The sequence below is a fragment of the Anopheles cruzii genome, chromosome 2 (genome assembly GCF_943734635.1).
Source record: "Anopheles cruzii chromosome 2, idAnoCruzAS_RS32_06, whole genome shotgun sequence".
NCBI classification, from domain to species: Eukaryota; Metazoa; Arthropoda; class Insecta; order Diptera; family Culicidae; genus Anopheles; species Anopheles cruzii.
In genome coordinates, this window is record NC_069144.1 from 10,264,459 (window position 1) to 10,283,256 (window position 18,798).

General features: G+C 50.9%; 3 protein-coding genes across 4 annotated transcripts; 2 read left to right on the forward strand and 1 right to left on the reverse strand.

The window, feature by feature from the left end:
* The first annotated feature begins 5,739 nt into the window (after positions 1-5,739).
* Positions 5,740-14,791, forward strand: LOC128278248 (tetraspanin-11-like). Of its 2 annotated transcripts, none has more exons than XM_053016929.1 (4): positions 5,740-5,877; positions 13,476-13,574; positions 13,639-13,830; positions 13,934-14,790. In XM_053016929.1, the coding sequence occupies exons 2-4, from the start codon at positions 13,497-13,499 to the stop codon at positions 14,363-14,365; spliced, it is 702 nt and encodes a 233-aa protein (XP_052872889.1). In that variant the 5' UTR covers positions 5,740-5,877; positions 13,476-13,496; the 3' UTR covers positions 14,366-14,790. The 2 variants fall into 2 exon arrangements, with proteins under 2 accessions (XP_052872889.1, XP_052872890.1); XM_053016930.1 differs by lacking the exon at positions 5,740-5,877 and adding an exon at positions 13,370-13,389 and having other exon boundaries at positions 13,934-14,791.
* LOC128278397 (tetraspanin-9-like) lies at positions 14,726-15,309 on the forward strand. The gene is made up of 2 exons (XM_053017126.1): positions 14,726-14,740; positions 14,878-15,309. Exons 1-2 carry the CDS (start codon positions 14,726-14,728, stop codon positions 15,307-15,309), a joined length of 447 nt encoding a protein of 148 aa, XP_052873086.1.
* Positions 15,310-15,384: 75 nt separating this feature from the next.
* On the reverse strand, positions 15,385-18,721 carry LOC128269271 (uncharacterized). Its single transcript, XM_053006684.1, has 3 exons — positions 18,389-18,721; positions 17,608-18,007; positions 15,385-17,546 (listed from the first exon to the last, which is right to left on the reverse strand). The coding sequence occupies exons 1-3, from the start codon at positions 18,461-18,463 to the stop codon at positions 17,062-17,064; spliced, it is 960 nt and encodes a 319-aa protein (XP_052862644.1). The 5' UTR covers positions 18,464-18,721; the 3' UTR covers positions 15,385-17,061.
* Between the last annotated feature and the right edge of the window lie 77 nt (positions 18,722-18,798).

Sequence of the window (18,798 nt, forward strand, 5' to 3'; positions counted from 1 at the left end):
TTGGCGGTGGACGAACTGTGTGCTTCCAGAATTGCGGAATGTTTGGCAGTTTTTGTTTCAATAAATAACGGGCGGTTTCCTTCTGACCTATGCTCTTATGCTACTCGTCTCCAGCGCGCGATCACGCAAGTTGTTTGTTTTCCAGTTTTCGCTTTGCCTTTTGGTTTTTATTGTTTTCCTCTGGTGGTGCCTCCGTTCTGAGCAACATATGCATTTGCGGTGGGTGGTGATCGTGATTACTAAAGCCTGAGTTAATGAATGCGCAAATATGGGTCCGAACTAAGGAAGATTGGAAAATAGATGATCTGGAAAATTGTATGAAAGATGTTCTTTTTTCAACTTTAGTCCACTTTTTAATAATTGTCATGCTGTTAAAATGTCCCATTACTGACACAATGCCCCGTTTTAATCGATATCGATCGACAAATCGTCAAACCAACATTCTTCTGGATACTCTTCGCCCAACAATAATTGCCTGTGTTGTCGCGGCTCGTCGTCGCTGACAAGAAATAATAACCCACATCATGCGGCAGTCGGCGACCGTCTTGCGAAACAATCGCCGAATTCAACATGGAAACATGTTTTTTGATAAGAAGGAACAATATTTACTTTTCCTTGAAAAACAACCAACACAGGCGACGACGACGACGAGAGATGAAAAGAATGGCGGACTGTGTCACCCGTGGATTGAGAAGACGTCCAAGGAAGGCCAAGAAAAACCCTGGAGAACCGTTCGATGGCCAACTTCGCGCAGCTTTGGCAGCGTTCTAGGAATCGGATGCGACTCTCTCAGTCTCTCTCTCGATCTCTTTCTCGCCTCGAAGACATTGGTCTCGAGACCTTTGGACGCACGATCGTGAGGATCATTTGGGCACCGAGGACCCTAGGAGTGAGAGAGACACACACACACAGATCAGGAATATAATAATTTGTGTTAATCTTGCCGTTCGGTTCGCGGCCATATTTGCGTACCTGTGCCCACCACCCGCCCCGAAACGGCGTACGTGACCCGTGAGGGTGGGTGTTTCGCTTTGTATTTTGCTTTGTATTTTTTTCTACTCCACCGCGTTGTTTTCTCGGAATCGAATAAATTAAAACCGATTAAAAGCGCACAAAACCTCCTCGCCCCCGGGAGGGGGGCGGCTTTTGGGAAGTCAAAAAGGGTAAAACCTCTTTGTCGACATTTCGGCGGTTTTCGGCGGCTCTCGAATCGTCCCCTCCGTTCGGCTCCAGTTCGGGTGTGCCGTGGGTTCGGATTCGCGGTTCGGGAATTGCACGACCCGCCGCGGACTAAAACAAAATTATCGTACAAAGTTGCGGTGTGTCACATTTCAGATAAGAATTTTGACAGTTTGTCCAACTTTTACCCCCTTTTGCTCGTGGAGATGGGAACGTAGTAGGCACATTAATGAACTTTGGGCAAGCTCATGAATGAACTCTACGCGACTCGTCAAATGGGAAAGCCATTATCAGGAACGGGCCGCTCTGGCCATCAATCAATCAGAGCAATTCCGACGAAAACCGTAATGAAGTAAAGATTGTAAAGTACCCTATTGTGTGTTGTAAAATTTAAGAATGAAATGGAAATTTCCCAAACAAAAGATGGAGCGATGTAAGGGAGTATTTTGTGAAATTGATCTTTAAAGCCGATTGCTGCAGAAGTTTGCAGAACAAAGAAACTTAATCTATGTATTTAACAGCTTGAACCCCAAACCACTTGGTTCGTAGGATCGTCTCAGGAGTCTCGGTAAGCCTCGGTGTCTTATCACAATTGATTTATGAACCCCGCAAAATTTGACATCGATACCAAAAATTATCTGTCAGTCACCGGCGGTGCACCTTAAGGAAAGCCCTGCACTAGGTTCACGGTCCGAAAAGCTGTCATGCATCTAAAAATGGCTAAAATTACTCATGACGATCAACAGCTGGCTGTGGGAAGGGATGAATTTCAATCAGATTCGTGCTGGAAGTTCGTCACAATCGCGTCGGTAGCAAGTGGCGCCACGTTTGCGGTGTATTTGGCCAGACTATTTCATGCGCTTGCTAGCGTCCTCATTTGCATCTGGGAGCCCACGCGTCGAGTTAGCTACTTAGCCCTGTCCCTGTCCCTTCGGGCAGTGTATGATCTTGTCCCGATGTCACGATGTCAGTCAAATGCCAGAGACTCTGACCCCCGCAGGGGTCTCCCAACGTTCCGGCTTGCGAAGTGACGCTGAAGGGGATCGAGAATTTTCCGTGAATACAGAACCTTTTCCTCGCCGTGACGCTCTCGCGCAGTAATTCCCGCGTGTCTGATTAATCGACTGCTCGATTGAATTGCGCATGTAGATTCGAGTTCCTCTTCTATGGCCTGTGACTCTAGGTTGTGACTAACTATAGCCGCTTGCTATTGTTTGGATGCTGTTAAAGGCACACTAACGATTGAAATGCTCCAGCTGCCAACCGTTTGATGAAGACATCGACGACTGCCCCAACGTCGACAGGGCAAAGCTTGCGGTGCCTGGTACCCTGGTACCATAACTTTAATCCATGTTCCATGTGGATTCGGAACAGGTTCAATAAAGCAATTCAATTTAGCAGCGTTTCTGACGATAACCTTCAGGTCCAGGTCCCGATAGAAAGAAAAAACATGTCACTTCACGACGCACCCGACGGACGTGCCACGAAATGGCATAATGTTCCGGCACTTTATCAAATACATTGATCGTACGGGCATTTCGTACGGTTACCGATCACCTTCGACTTCGTTTTAGTTTTATTGAAAAAATCCGTGCTTTCAATCGGACGAAAATACATCCTGTCTATACCTTCCAAAACGAAGATTGCCGGCGCCAAAGGTGGGCCTTAGGCCTTCGCTCCCTTGGGCCCCACGGTATCTGTTGTTTTTGCAAATAGCTCCACGGGCGACCGGGCTGGACTTATCAATGAACCGATCCATTCCGACGAATAGATTGACACAAGATTCATTCATAATGATTACATTGCCCTAGCATAGGCGTGCGCAGGATACCTCAGGTGTCGATTAGATAACGATTAGAAAGACTCATTGAACAGCACGCACCTTGAGGATTCGCTGAATGAACTCCTGCCTTGGCTACCCCAGAGGACCAATTCAAGCCGAGACCCGGGAGAGATTGATTGTAATCGTCGTCGTTCCGATAAGGGACGGGGAACTTTTGGCCGGCACCTAGTTACGGTAGATAGCCGACGAAATGGATCCAACCAATGGCATCCACGGCGCTTTCTTTGAAGGGGATTTTTGGCGAACCCTCCAGGGTACATCCTGGTTACACGGCGAGAGTCGAGATAGAATCTAAGAGGCCAACGGTGAACATATGGTTGAATGGTACCAACCAGAACAATCCAGTAACTTGCTGCTGTGTGGCCAAAAGAATCGTGGCCTACTAATCATTTTCGGTAGTTTGGAATTTTATCAACCGACACGATCAGGATCGAGGGGTTTTGGAATGTTGTCCAATCGTTGAGAAATTATGAAAGACTTCGAAACGCGGAAACGCGTGGCCATAAATCAATGGGAAGCTTTCGCAACCAAGGTCCTGTTGATAACCTCCAGATTATGTAAGGCTAGAAGTGGTCAACAACACTAAGTAATGTAGCAGCGGGTTCATTCAGGAAGCACTTCATTCATTAACTTGGGACTGTTGACTTTATGGCTGTTAGTAAGCGCAGACACAGAGATAGACCAGAAATGCACGGGACTAAGAATATCAACAAAACTATCAAAGGGAGGTGCTACTTACGGTCCCTATGGTCGGTGTTGCCTGGTTGCGAAAAAAATACTTCCGAAGGCACTGGTCTGTCCTATACTTGAGATCGTCCCGAAACACTCGCGCTCATTAGCCTTTCAATCAACCCCCTTTCGACTGCACACACCGTGATCGTATCGACGACTTGTGTCGTTTATAAACGCGCTCTTGCCTTTCTTTCAGGTATTATATAATTTCATTCCAAGAAATCTCGATTCCCGCTTATCACCGTCGCCCGTTTGTTGTTTGGTCGCGACACTCGCATATAACGTGTTATGAGAGAGAAAGAGAGAGAAAGGGAGAGACAGACAGAGAGAAAGAGATAGAAAGAGTGAGAGAGAGGCAGAGAGACAGGAAGAGAAAGAAGGAGAACGATCGAAGAGAGGAAGCGAAAAAGACTGTGAAGAATAGAAATAGTATCCAAAATTTTTATTCCCCCTTTAATGTATCCGGGTGGTCACTCGACACCCGAAAGGCTCCACCCGTCACCCAGGAACACACTAAAGGTCAGATGCATTGCCGATAAATGAGCGATCACAGTGGCACAGTCCAATCGTTCGGGCAGCGCGACGAATCGCGGAATCTTATCTACGTGTCTCTGGCGGAGGTGTGTCTCCTGCGTTGCGTCCAATACTGAAAAGAATTCTCCTTCGGTTCGCAGATCAAACACATGCTCGGCTACGACGTGGAATAAGGCGAAACGACGAGACGGGGCAGACTTTTAACATCTTTATTTAATGTTTCTTTTCCACGCGCTCTTATTCTAAGCCGTCGTCCAATCATCTTGTGATTAATTTATAATTACTTTTCCCAGGCACAATGACCGCGCTCCGCCGCCGTGTGCATCTTGATGCGATTAATCATGCACACTGAGTGCACCAGAGCTGATGGCATAAAAACTGAGTGTGCATTCCGCTCGTGTAGTTTCCCGCCGAAGGAAAACTCCACCGACGACGACGACGTCACGGATTGGTGGGTTGTCGTCGATTGAGTCATATAAAAAAGAATCACCAGACGCCATTATTAGCGCTGAGCTGTCAGCGCTATTCGCGGCTCATTAATTAGCTCGCAGGAGACGAACTGTCTTCGGAAGCCTCGCAACTTGTGACAGGAAGCGCGCAATAACACATTTCCCACGCCACCAAAGGACGCACTAATCGTCACGAAGAATCACGATGGTGGGGATGGTGTGGCCTCGCGGCTTTATGGGGTCAGGACCCAAACACTTTTGCGCGCGTTGGGCATTTTGCAATCCAACCCCTTCGATCGCCCCAACATGTGGCCCCCAAGATATCGCATCATTTGATGCACACCGAGTGCCCCGGCCTTGGGGCCGGTTCCCGGGGGTGTGGGGTGCAAGAGAAAAGCAGTAGCAGGAGAGGGGATTCCGCCGGCATCAATAGCATCGCTTATCGATCGAATTTCTCGGAAATTGATAATCGATAACAACGCCGGTGGGGGCTGCCCCGTCCTTTTATCATCCGGGCCCAGAATAAAGTTTATTTGATCAAACAAGGGAGAGTGAGAGAGGCGGGGGGAGAGAGAGACAGAAGTATAATCTATCGCGACAGTGTCTGTTGCATCGGTCGGGCCTACTGATATTGATTCACAATTGGCCAGTGGACACTATCGTGATACGAGATTTTAATGCGAATGGCTGGCTGGCTGAGCGGACAATAATTTTCTTTAGAGTAAATGGACTAGAGCTAGGCCACGCTACGTGAAAGTGTATGAAACTGCCGAGCATAAGTTCAACCAAACAAACTGTAACGGTGAATTCAAACGCCGTTCTGGCGTCTGCAAGCGTGAATGAAATGTTTCTCGCTTGCGGTGAAATGTTTCACTGCCGTCCATCTATCGTAAAAAAATTAAACTAAAAATAAGTTTTGACTCTTTTTTTTGAACTTCGGGAAATGTTCGGCCTGACTTCGGAGTTAGGCCGAACAATTCCGAACTATCTTTTGGAGAGACACGACGAAAACGCTCTCTTTCTCAGTGTTCGGTTTGGTTTGACTTTGGTCAGAAACACAGAAAGGGTTGATCCGATCTTTGTTTGATCTCTAGCTGTTGAGAGTGCAAGTTGTGCTTTTGTTCGTGTTTCGTGCTCCAGGTTAGTATCGGGAGCGTGTGATCGAGGCTTCTTGCGTATGTTCTGTTCAAGTGCAAGTTACGGCCTATGGCCCCGAAAACCTCACTCGAAACCCCCTGCACGTTTTATATGCGTAATAGATGGTCAAGCGTGGGGTTACATCGAGTTGTGTACTGAAATCGCGCCCACAACACTAGGAGGTGATCTTTGGTGTGAACTTCGCCAACTACTAACCGCTCCGTGTGCGTGAGAAGTGAAGCTGTGGCTCATTCTTAGTGGCATCCAGAGCGTCCGACTTTTACGGGAAGAATTTGGAGGACGTTCCATTTATCTCGGTTGCGATCAATTTTCTGGCCTTGCGAGTAGCGTGCGATAAATATGATTAATTTTAATATGCGTTGCGATAGTGCGAAACACTCTCGTGTGTTTGTGTGACGGCGATGGCCGAAGGATCAAAGTGCTAGAGGATTAGGATAACCTCAAACTGAAGCAGTAAATGATTGTGCGCGTGTGTGGAGGCGCTCCTTCTGCTCCGGAGGGACGCAAAGGCCAGACCAGAAAAAGGTCCCCTTTTCCAAAAACAAAAAAAAACGGGTTCTTTCGTAAAGAGTCTCCCGAACCGAAAGGACGTGGCTCGACCGAAAGAACGCAGTGGCGTCCAGTGGACAAACGCGAAACAAGTTCCCCGAAATTGGCCAACGATCGCCAAGTGACGCGCGCCGGTGTTGCTCCTTCTCCGGCGCGGCCGCCGCAGTTGCATAAGATCGCCTGCTTGTGTGCATGTGTGTGTGCGTGTGTGCGCGTCGCTGGAATGCTCTCCCTCCAGACGCCTTCCTGGAGAAACGCTAAAATTGGCCGCGGCTCGGCAAACGCTTTTTTTAAAGCCAGGCGGCTCCCCCATTAAACCGGCCGTTAAAGATTGGGCCGGTAAGCGACGCGGCGCTCTGTGGCCACGTGGTGTGAGTGCGATCGTGCGGGTCCCCCGCACCAGTGTGTTGGTGCGATCGTGGCTTGTTTCAAAACTTGTTTTCACAACAGTCCAAGCGCCGCCAGAGCCATCATGTCGGCGGCGGCGGCGGCGGCGACGGCCAAAAGCGCAGCGGCCATCGCGCGAATGTTGGCCACCGTGTTACTCTGTGCATATTATCGCGCGGGCGACCCACTGCGCGAGCGAACGGCGCAATATAACTTGCGCACTGACGTTCCCTTTCTGTGCCGGCGGTGAAGTCACTCCGCAAGTCGCGCCGCAAATCGCGCGCAAATGGTCTCGCGTTCCGCCACGAGAAACGGTCGAAGGTCGCGGGCTCGCGAGCGCGAACGGAAACGGATTCTCGGCGGCGACGACGCGCGATCCGATCCGAGGGTCAAAGCAACCATTTTGAAAGCACACCCCGTCCCCCTTTGCGAGATCCACTCTTCTCCGGCTTGAATCGCTCTTTAAAGGCGTCCTTCGATGCGCGATCCTCGTCGGCAGCGTCCGTAGCAATTAATGTGGGCGCCATTTTCGATTGTTTCGACGCTGCGGTGATGATCGTCGTGCGAAAGAACTCGGAAATGCGCGCATCTCCGAAGTAGCAACGGTAGAACCGGAGTCTTAGAACGCAGTGGCATTGACCCCCTTCGACTTTGAAAGCGTGACCAATGTCTTCCAATACTCTTCTTTCCTCCAGCAAGGCCGCTCAAGTATGAAGATTTGAACCGTCGGCGGTTTCACCAAAGGAGTTGCTAAAACGAGCACTGATGAGTGCACAAATTAACACAAGGTTAAAGATTGACCCTGCCACCACCGTTTGGTGCAGTTTTGGTCACTAATTGAGCCACCTTCTACCACCTTCTGTTGGGGCTTCTCGTGCCCCCGATCCGGGAGCCATAAATGAGGCGATAATGTTTTGGAGAGGAAACGAAACACGATTCCCCACCACGCGGCGGGCGCCCGTCGATTGACGTGTCAATTTACGACTATTGTTCACCAGACTGGCTGGCAGTGAATAATTTCCCCCTGTTTTCCTCGACACATTCCGACACAGAACTCTGCCGACTTCCGGTGCGGTCATAAAGCTGACAGCTTGCCGCTTGTTTACGCGGCTAATGATGTCGCCCGGACCCCAAAACGTGGGCGCTTGCTCTGCGGTGTGTCTGTTTGAAATGTAAAGCCAGTAAAATAAGAAACGTGTTGGTCTTGTTTTGTGTGGTGGACGTGAAGGCGTTTTTATCACCGCCGGTAAAAGTCGTACGAGATCTCTAGCTGATCGCGGGCCGGTGCGTGGGCCAACGAAACCCGGGCGATTGTCGTCGTGGTTGATCATTAACGCAACGCGGGACGCGGGAACGGCTTGCAGCTCATTTTCAATTCCCAGCACAGAGGTTTCCGCGGGCGACCACAGTCGATGGTTTGACGATCCCTGCGGCGCACTGTGACCTACACTCCACCCCGGCTGGTGATCCCGATTGTGCAATCGAACACACACGGAGCTCTCTTGCAGAACATTGTTTAGCGCGTTTTGGTGCTCTCGGAACGGCTCTGTGGGGTGAAATTCGGCTCGGAGTCAATATTGACTCCGTGTCTTATAGCCGCGAAGGCCGAACTGCTGCCTTCACCACTTGCTCACTCTTAACCCACCCGATATGAGGCACTGAGCAACCTTCTCCACACACTTCACTTCGACACTTTCACTTCGGTGGTGCGCGATCGCACGGGTTCTCGCAAGGGTGTGACCGATTAGCATAAATCATTCGGAAAAACTGCTTTCCCTTTTTTCGACGTTCCGCGAGGGCGCGGAAACCCGGTGTACGCGTCCGGGCGGTGGGGTTCTAGGACGGAAAAACCCCGAACAACGGGGTCCAATTTCGGAAGCACCGGTTCTCTGTCTCTCTGGCACACGTTGCGTCACTCATGCCGGGCGCCGGCTCCTTTCCTTCAGGACTTGCTTAACACGCCGGGGGGAAGGGTCAATCAACCCCGGGGCTACGGGTGTGATAAATGTGCTCGAAGTTAAAAACAGGAAACAGAAGGGCCCCGTTGTTGTGTCCGGGGTTCGTGGTGCCTCGCGGGAACGTAATAATTAATTAAGGCATGCATTCGCGTCGGGGAGAAACAAAGAAAGGCCACACAAACATTTCGGGCAGGAATCGAAACATAAAACACCATCCGGCCTAAAATCGACTCTCTGTCTTTCTCCCTCTTTTTTTAGAGGGCAAAAAGTGGTTCCAAAGTTGGGAATATGTCGTCGAGTCATGCGATGGGGAAAACAGGTGTTTTAAGGAAATTAAATATGCGGTCAAGTTGAAGGGGGAACCGTCGTGCGGCTTGTTGTTGTAGGCAACGGCGCGGCTTTTAGGAACGTTCGCCTGGCACTAATTTTAGTTTGCATTCTCTTATCACTATCGGTTATTTGGGGTAATTTGTGTGGTAAAATTGTACAAGAAGTTTGTTTTTTTATGAAAACTTCTATTCGCGAATGAAGCGATTTTGTCGGAAAATTCTGCGGTAGGTTTGGGGATGGGATCAGCCGAGGATTATCCACTACAAAGAGCCGGAGCTTCTAGGAGAGCCAAGAACTTCTTTGAAGAAGATTTTTTCCCACTTCTTTGTCCGTCAAAAGCCTGACGCGTTTTCTTTAGCTTCGGAGTGTACTAATGCGCATGTAAATAAATTGACAGCGACAGCAAAGATTTACCGCTAATTATCTTACTTTAGATAATTTAAATGACCACCGCACACCATTACTCTGGATCGTGTACCCGAGTCACGCTCGCGCCCCCGACCAGCCGAGGACGGACCATTGAAAGTCGATAAAAATAGAATGACTCATAGAGAATGAGTGTCCGGCTGTGCACAATGAACTTCCGCGCCCTGCCGTTCGTTGACACGTGTGTAGTGTGGCCCCTTTAATGGTTGGCGCGCAAACATGCCAATCGCGCAACGGGCATAATGGGTGGCGCGAGTGCGACACCTGCCAGAGGAAGGGGTCTGTGTAGGACTCGTGGGTCGTACCGTTTATTTTCCCGTCGCGACTTCCGGCAAGAGAAACAGAAAACACAAAGTTCACGCGGAGAGTGATGGGTCTCGGACAGGCAGGTGAACTGAAGTTTTACACTTCCTAATGTCCTGCAATATGTCCCCGCGGGCTTGACGCGCGAACCCGGGTGGGTCAATCACCTATGGCGTGTCTCTCCGTGGGTCCGTACGCGCCACCTAATGGATCGCTATCAGTCCGGGAGTAATGAGTTCTCCCTGGGTCAAATTCGTCAAGACGATGCTTTAAACTTGTTTTTGCAGTGTCCACGCACATTAACCGTTGCGGGCTGACAACGGGAACCGGTGTTCTTGTCGTGTTCTGGTACGTGACCAATGCTAATGGGATGCTAATGAGATTTTGGGTGACTGGACCCCGAACGTTGAATGTTGATTAGATTTTGGAGTCTATTTTGGGTTCCTTGGGTATGTGGTGCGGCGCGTTGAAAGTGAACCGATTCAGCCCTACCAAATACCGGTTGCTTGTGGTCCCAAAAAGGGACCAGTTTTGAGCCTTATTTCCTGGAACTTTCCTGGAAATCAAGAATGTTCGAACATTTTTATTGGCCAAAGATCCCACAAAGAGTTGATTAATAACAGGTTGTCTCCCGAGGAGGGCCACATAATTTGAAGAACTGGATGCCCCGGGCCATAAGGTTCCATCGTTACCTCTACCTCTCTCTCTCTCGATGCCACTGGAGGGTTTGTGGTTTCCGGAAAGGAATTTCCAAACCCTCTCGGGTCGGGTCGGGTCGGGCATCGTGTTTTACGTGCCCGAGGCACAATGATATGCCTCAAGAGCCGGAGGCCGATTGCCAGAGAGTTTTCTGCATATCGCGAAAGTTGCATAATGTTGACTGGAGTGCTAGCAGAGACTGTTTTATTGCGGTTTTATGTTGACGGTTTTGTCGCGTGGGCCAGAGTGTCGCGAGTGTTTGTTTGCCTTTGATGATCTTTGATGCAGATTGCGGCCTCGTAGATCGCAAAACACTTTATGAATGTTACCCAACACCGAGGGATCGAGTCTCTTGAAATGGGTCTGGATGTATGCAATAGAAATTGCCACTGATCTTAGTTATTGATCATATTAATCTTCCTCAGAGAACTAGTTTCCACCTTCAGTGTTTGAGTACCAGGTATTTCATGCGAGTCACGATTGTACATACTACAGAGCAGGCCTCTGGCGGTGAAGGCAACCGATTCCAAACGCATGACCTAATGCCTCAAGAATGTCACGATCGGCCTATCGAGGGTAGCAGGAACCCTAGTGACTGGGAGAATGATTCAACCGTTACATACCCGATCATCGCACAGTGAGCGACGGAACTCGAACCTTTTAACTCGTCTAATCAAATTTAGTGACACTTAAAAATGTCACAACATCGTGCCGATAACAAAAATCCCCCAGAATTTTGGACAAGATCTAATGCAAATTTTACGCCGGCCACCGATTGATGAGGTATTTAGCATACCGATCGGACGTGATGATTGGCGACCCGTTTTGAGGGGGTTCGGCTCAGAGTCGCACGCTGGCGTGAAGTGGATTTCTCCTCATTAGTCGATCCCGCGGAGCTTCAAATTTGTATCGAAAATAGTTTGATCACGCGGAACCGACATCGCGGATCGTTAGCGATCGAGCGGCGCGGTTCCGTCGCAAGGGGTGTCAGGTTGTTTGTTTGATGGTGGCGGAAACCTGGTTGATGTCGGTCGGTAACCGTTACGAGCCGTATGAGGTTATGGGGAGTTTCTTTGCAGTCCCTTCAAAATACCTTCACGGATTCGTTTAACTAAATAACGATCAGCTTTTAAATTAACCTAAGGTTTTTGAAACAGCATCAAAACGATGTGGACCTCCTCACCCGATGGGAGAGAGCTAGCTGAGGGTAGCTAAACGCCACACCAACTCCAATGCCCAGCAGTCGAACCGGTGGCCGAGAGACCGCGCGTCCATCCATCATCTATCTATTGAAGTGATCGAACAAAACGGTTTTAACGAAACGAAAGCTTCGGAGGGATTCGGGTTTTCGAAAAGTAACCACCCCGTAACACGTGAACGGGACGACAAGGCCAAAAACAACGGGGAAGCCAGCACCACAACGACGGCTCTTGCATAACGGCTCTTGCTTCGGAAATCACAGGATAATTACCGTGGTTTTTGGTCGTACCATCGCCACCCGAGGGCCAGGCTCTTTTTCGGTTTCCTGGACCACCTCGCCAGGCGCTGTTTAGGTGGGCGCGGACAATTTTGGTCGTCGCCACCGAAACAGACAGCACGACCCAAAACACGTCCCGTTTGGGGGGCGAACCATTTTGGGGATCTCCTGTTGCCGTTTCGTAACGCTTCGCGTGAGAGGTGGAACATGCTTTCCCAGGGCAAACGTAGACGACATAATGGCCGGGGACAAGGGACACCATTAGACGAGGTGCGTTGTCGTTGCGCAATGGACACTACGGCGGCCGGGCAGTCCAGGTACGCGAGAGGAATCTACTCGAACCGTTCCGATCTGGTGGTGGTGTTGTGGAACCGCAAACCGGAACCAGTCCGCGGTCAGGGACGCACCGCGGTGAACGGCGGCGTGGAAGGTTAAGCGAGTGGAGTGAGCGGTTTCGGCATTGACCCTCCGCGCGATGACCACAGAGCACCGCCACTCACTTTTCTGCGGTCGTTATCCGGAGGATCAAGCTTCCTACACACTACCGTGGCGCACTACATTCTGTTGGAAGGTTGATCAGAAGATTCGCTGGCCAATAGAAATCATCGGTACTTGAGCATCAACAACAACCAACAAGTGAGGATCAAGTGTACGAGACGGAATGTGTGTGCGTGTGGGTCCTGTCAACCACGATCGAACCAATCCCAGCGCGCGCGATCGAACACGTGGTATCGACGCGCTGACCTTGCCGTTACGCATGCTGATCCGCGCATTACATATTGCGATCATCGGGAGTCATCGGGTTGTTGACAACGCCGTGACCGGGGTGACAACGTTGTGGCCTTTACCGTCCTCTGTGGCGAGATTTTCATTAAAGTCAATTAAGCAATTGACATCGCTGCCGGCAACGATCGCGGCCGCAGCGTGAGCGTATGCCACCCAGAACCAATAGATAATACGGCTGAAGGTCACACTGTGGCACGCGGGCGGACAAACAAAGCGGTAGTCGCGATCGTTAGAACGTACAGTCATTGCGTCTGCTCGGTATTTAGTGTAAACAGCACCTGAGTCATCACGATGACGAACGGGGCGCATGAGGCTTAAATTATGGAGAGACATACGGGTCGCACAAAGGTTGTGTTGGTGCACCGTAGAGTCCGGGGAAAACAATTTACCGTTAAAGATGTTCCGAGCGCCCAAGTTGGGAGTTTTCGTTCTCGAAGGAGGGGCCTCAAGGCCGTGGTTAATGGTGTTTATGATGAGACGGGGTTGTTGTTGAGATCTGTGGCGTAGTGCTGGGCTGGAACCGGAACCACAAAACTTTAATAACAATATACCTTCGAGGCACGGGCTTGCGTCAAGGTCGTGGTGATTTAAAATTCGGCATAACCTCGGTCAACTCTCACTGATCCGAGCCGTCTTCTTTTGTTCTCGTCCTCCTACTTCTACAGCTCTACTAACTGCTGTTGGCCATGGGTTCCGGCGGCCGGATGGACTGCTGCGGGCAGTGCGTGAAGTACAGCATGTTCGTCGCCAACTTTGTTATTTTCGTAAGTAGCTTCGGTGGGTCAATTGAATGGCTGATACATTTCATCTTTTGCTCTGCTCTTCCAGATCGGTGGTGCGATCGTTTTCGGTCTCGGCGTCTGGACGCTGGTCGATAAGAACTTCATCAACGAGCTGCTCGGGACGAATCTGTTCTCCGGTGCGGTGTACGTGCTGATTGCCACATCCGCCCTTGTGTGTCTGCTGTCGTTTTTCGGCTGCATGGGAGCGGCCAAGGAGTACAAGTGTATGCTGCTCACGGTAGGTGGCGCAGCGAGCCACGTTATGTTTGCTTCGGCTTTTAATTTGGCGCTTTCTCGATTTATTTCCGCACGGGTTCTGCTTCTGCCTGCCGCTGCTGCAGTACTTTATCCTGGTGTTTCTCATCTTCGTGACGATGCTGATCGGCGGCATCCTGGGGTACGTGTTCCGGGAGAAGGTCTCGCAGACGATGGGCGACGAGATGCGCTCGTCGATGAGCCTCTACGGGAGCCGGCGGGCCATCACGCAGGCCTGGGACACGACGCAGGAGCGGCTGAAGTGTTGCGGCGTGAAGAGCTACAGTGACTGGCGTGGCGAGATTCCGCGCTCCTGCTGCCAGCGTACGTTCGACGGGTTCAAACCGTGCAACGAGAACCCCAGCCCGGAGAACATCTACATCAACGGGTGCCTGGAGATCACGTCCAGCTACATCCGCGATAATGCGGCCATCATCGGCGGGTCCGGAATCGCGGTGGCCGTGCTGCTCGTCTTTGGCATGATCTTCTCCTGCTCACTGTTCCGCATGATCGAGTAGAGCGGGGCCTGAAAGCAATCACGAACCACACACATTTTAGCATATATCACCTTGTTTGTTAAGCTTCGCCCATTTCGTTCCGTGTAGTACTGCCTAGTAGTTGATGTGCTTTTTCTGCCCGGCGCTCCGACGCCAACGCCCAACAGCAGCAAAGATCTGTCGAAGAGATCCGTCCAACTCACCGTGTTTCGTGTCTCTCTGTTGTGAGCCTTACTTTTTAAGAGGTAGCATTATGTCTCGTCGTGGCACACCACATTTTAATCGATAAGCGAGTGTTCGTTTTCATCCTATGTTTTATCTCGTATGGTATGATTTTATCACACGTCCCTCTGAATCTGAAATGAGAGAAGGGGATCACAAATGATCACGCGGGGAGTTTGTGCTTAATATTAATAAATACGAACGCGAAGGGCGCTAGCGTGTGTAGCGCTAAGAAACGAAACGCTTTTTTTTGTTTGGATCGGCACACGAATGGCACATTTTCACACAACGTACCACCTTCTTTGGGTCAGTACTTCCTGCTCTCCTTTCTGGCACTGGTGGTCCTGTTCGTCGGTTCGGTGCTCGGTTACACGTTCCGAGAGCGGATCGCCCTCGGATTGCAGGATCGGATGTACGAGAGCATGGCGCTGTACGGCCGCCGTCGGCTGACGACCGTTTCGTGGGACATGACCCAGGAAGAGTTACGGTGCTGTGGTGTCGAGGATTACGGCGACTGGAACGAGCGGATTCCGGACTCGTGCTGCATGGACGATTACGGTGCGAGGAAGCGACCCTGTCAGCAGCTGCAAACCTCGCTGACGATCTACCGGACCGGATGCTACGAGGCGATCACGCAGGAGCTGCTGCGCAACGGTGCCCTGCTCGGGGCCGCGGTTCTGCTGCTCCTGGTGGCCATGGTGCCGACGACGATAATGGCTTACTATATGCTAACCACGGTCTGATCTGATCTTCTTTGATCGATGGAAAAATGTCATCTTTCGCGCAAAATAAACAGAACCGGTCTCGGTCTCGCTCGCTGCTCAAGTGAAGGTGTTTATTGGTTCTGGTATTTAAGAAGAACGGAGAAACTTTTCGTGTCTTATCGAGCTATTACACTGGCCGCATGCTCTCGTCCCTCTAGTTTAAGAATCGAAACGCTACGTTTCTAAGCGGTAGGGTAGTGGACTTGAGAGTTATGTTGGTGATCGCCGTCTTCACCCTCAACCTTCCAGCGTCTTTTACAGACTGTGGTTAAATGTACTGTAGGACCGTAACTTTTCTTATAAATATTTAGTTGGTTAGCAATATAGAGTATGCAGAGAGAGGGTGGTGGCAATAATGCGCCACCGTTTCTAGTCCCCCTTTTCCCTTTCGCTCTTAGTGCCAAGTAAATAGTTTCGGGTTTCGGGTAGTATATGCTGCGCGCGCCCTCTCGTTCAGGGATTCTCTCGTTTTTGGCGGTGACGCGGCTTGTTCCCGTGTTTCTCCAATAAAAATAACCTTCATTGCTTCGGAGATTAAGTGGCTTTCAATAATTATATGCAGACAGTACCATTTATCATAGTGGCGTGTGTTTGTCGAACTAAGCGGTACGCGCGAACCTTTTCTCCCTAGCGCGCACACATCGAAAACGAAATATCACGAGACACAGATCGACCGGAAGAAAGGTGTAGAAAAACTGAACGCGCGCGCCACACTTAAACCTAAGCCATCGCAATATATTTTGCGCGCCCACAAACGGGTTTGTTGTTGGTTATCACTTTCATTTGCAGTTGCCCTTTCCGTTGCTTGCATATTCTTCTGCATTCCGGTGTGCGTCTCGCTGGAAGCACAAAACGAGCCCCCCGCGGTCGACCCCTAGCGGGTACTGTGTGCCGTCCTGGACCTCCTGCGACCTTTGAATACCTAGCCTAAATAGTGACGACCAAAATGGGCGAACGATGGTTTCGTTTCGAAAGAGTATATTCGGATCATAGGTTTTGGGTCACGCTTTCGTGCGTGTTTCAAACAGTCGACAAACGAGTGAAAAATTATCTCAAACTTTCGTAAAGTTGTGTAAACCCAGTCAGCGCAGTGAACAACCTTTAACCTGGTGACCACACAGAAACAACTTCCACTAAAGAGTGGGTCGTAAATAAAACCATTTCTAAATATTACTACCATGTTCGGGGTAGTTCAAGTTCAATGTAAAGTCGCGCCTTAACAATGGTCCTCTTCTTAAAGACGGATGTTTTCAGGTCCGGCACACATGGAGCCTGCTGTAAGTTATTTGGTTAAATTTTGGAAGCTTACCCAGCTGAATATCACTTTAATAGAGAGAAGGAGATAGTGATTGAGAGAGAGAGAGTAAACATAAAGCATAAAGCAACACCGCGGCGTGTGCGTTCGTATGTCACGTGCAACATGCATATGAATGAAAACGGGGATTTCGCCAATTTTTCGTTACAGAAGCGTTTCACATCGATTGTACGATCGCCTAAAATTTAGATAGAAATTAACCCCGGACCGGTGGGACCGGCTTCCGGGTAGACGCAGCGCGGGCCGGCGTCTTCACTGTGCGTGCATTTCATCTTCTGCCCCTCCGTCCGTCCGTTCGAGAGTCGTTCCCCGTCGTAAACCCTTTTTTCGCGCTCTGTAAATACGTGAAGCGATTAGAAAACTGTCGAAAATACGTTAACTAGCGGTAGGTGGTGTGCGGCGATTGATCAGCACTGTCAACCGCCCCGTTGGACGCGGTCGCCGGGTTGCTGTGGCCAGGTTTGCCGGTGGAGCATGAGACTGATGATGCTGACGCCGCACAGCACGACGGTGACGACGCCGAGCGTAATGTAGACGGACGTGATCAGCCAGAAGGTGAACAGGTACAGTGACTTGTTGCAGTACTTGCCGAGCGCCGGGTCGTAGTTGGGCTCGTAGATCCGGTAGATCCAGAACGAGCCGATGATGAACCACCCGAGCATGAAGCAGTTGATCAGCGTCTGGGTGGGCGTTTGGCGCAGCCTCTCGAGCTCTTGCTCCTCGCGGCTGCGGACACGCGTCGAGAGGTGCAACAGCTGCTTGAGGACTCCGAAGCCACCGCCGACCAGCAGATACACCGGTATGTACTCGCCCTGCGGGCAATCGTACAGGTAGATGATCCCAAACACAAGCATACACACCGGGATGACGATCGTGATGCCGAGGATGATGGTGCAACCAACTGTGGAAAAGGCGAGATTTTGAGTCGGGTTCAACTGGAAACGGGCCCGCGGTGTACTTACGGGTGCCAAGCACGAGGATAACGATGTTCTTTACAAAATCTAGGACCCCTTGCGATCGTTTGTGAGCTTCGCGGACGCGGCCGTACAGCGAATCGTAGGACGGTGGCGGTCCCTCGATGTCGACCGCCTCCTCGTAGGTGGGTGGTTCGCCTCGCCGTGACGTGCTCGGTCCGCTACCGTGCGCGCTGTGTACGGCTCCGGCCGATGGTGCCGATGGAGCATTACGGGACCCTGCGCTCCGGGGACCGCTTCCCGCTGTTGCTGTTGCTGTTACTGCTGGCGTTTCGGATGGCGACGGAACGGCGGCCGCCCCGCTAGTCGGTGGTGGTGGCGCCATGCCACGTGGAGGTGCAGTGGTTGTGGTAGTGTTAGCGCTATCTAATTCCTCCTGGCCGGCGGGCTGCTGAAACATATCGGAGTACAGAAAGCGCACCATTCTGTGAGTGAAAGTACATAGACTGACTATCGGGGCTCGCTGCTGAATATGTTGTGCCTCCCCCTCTCCGCCGGCGGGGGCGAGGGTGGCCAGAAAAAAAGGAAGCGAAATCGCTTCTTTGTTTTGCACGTTCGGTCACCGATCGGCCTTTGTGTCTGTCGCTCTCCCGTGCTCGCCCGAAAGCGTTCGGCCAGCGCAGTTTTGGCATTGACATTCGACTGACTTTGGCGGGGTGTCCACAGTTCGATCGAAATTCGTCATCGGAGCGGGGCGCAGCCGCTAGGCGAGAGCCGACTGGCGCGCCATCGTGGCACCACCATCGGAAGCGGTTCGAGCGATGCGTACCTGTTGAACGTAGATATCGTGGTAGTTGCATACTTCTACCAAGCTGGGATAGAGCAAGCCACTGTTCGTGGACATTGTTGCACCACCTTTCTGTACGCTGCTCCTCCGGTCCGGTCACACGGCGCACAGCGCCGTCGAGGTGTCGGGAACTTAATGATGCGTTGTTGTTGTCCGGGTAGTTTGTTTACTTAAACCACAAGCGGCACACACACTGCACGGACACTACGCACCGTGCTTTCTACGCGTTTAATTGGCGGAGTGCGGGAAATGGAACGCACTGACCGATGATTCCGTCCATTCCGTCTTATCGGTTGTTTTTTGGGGGGTCTTTTTGTTTGTTCGCAAAACGGCCTAATGATGTCACGGTTTTTGACATTTCTTCACTTGCGCGGGGAAGCTGTCAAAATCGT

Coding starts and splice junctions, on each gene's coding strand:
- LOC128269271 (XM_053006684.1), bottom strand. CDS start 18,463: ATGTCCACGAACAGTGGCTTGCTCTATCCCAGCTTGGTAGAAGTATGC. Junction 18,008..18,388: donor ACGATATCTACGTTCAACAG/GTACGCATCGCT, acceptor ATGTTTCAGCAG/CCCGCCGGCCAGGAGGAATT. Junction 17,547..17,607: donor TATCCTCGTGCTTGGCACCC/GTAAGTACACCG, acceptor CCTTTTCCACAG/TTGGTTGCACCATCATCCTC.
- LOC128278248 (XM_053016929.1), top strand. CDS start 13,497: ATGGGTTCCGGCGGCCGGATGGACTGCTGCGGGCAGTGCGTGAAGTAC. Junction 13,575..13,638: donor TCGCCAACTTTGTTATTTTC/GTAAGTAGCTTC, acceptor CTGCTCTTCCAG/ATCGGTGGTGCGATCGTTTT. Junction 13,831..13,933: donor ACAAGTGTATGCTGCTCACG/GTAGGTGGCGCA, acceptor CCGCTGCTGCAG/TACTTTATCCTGGTGTTTCT.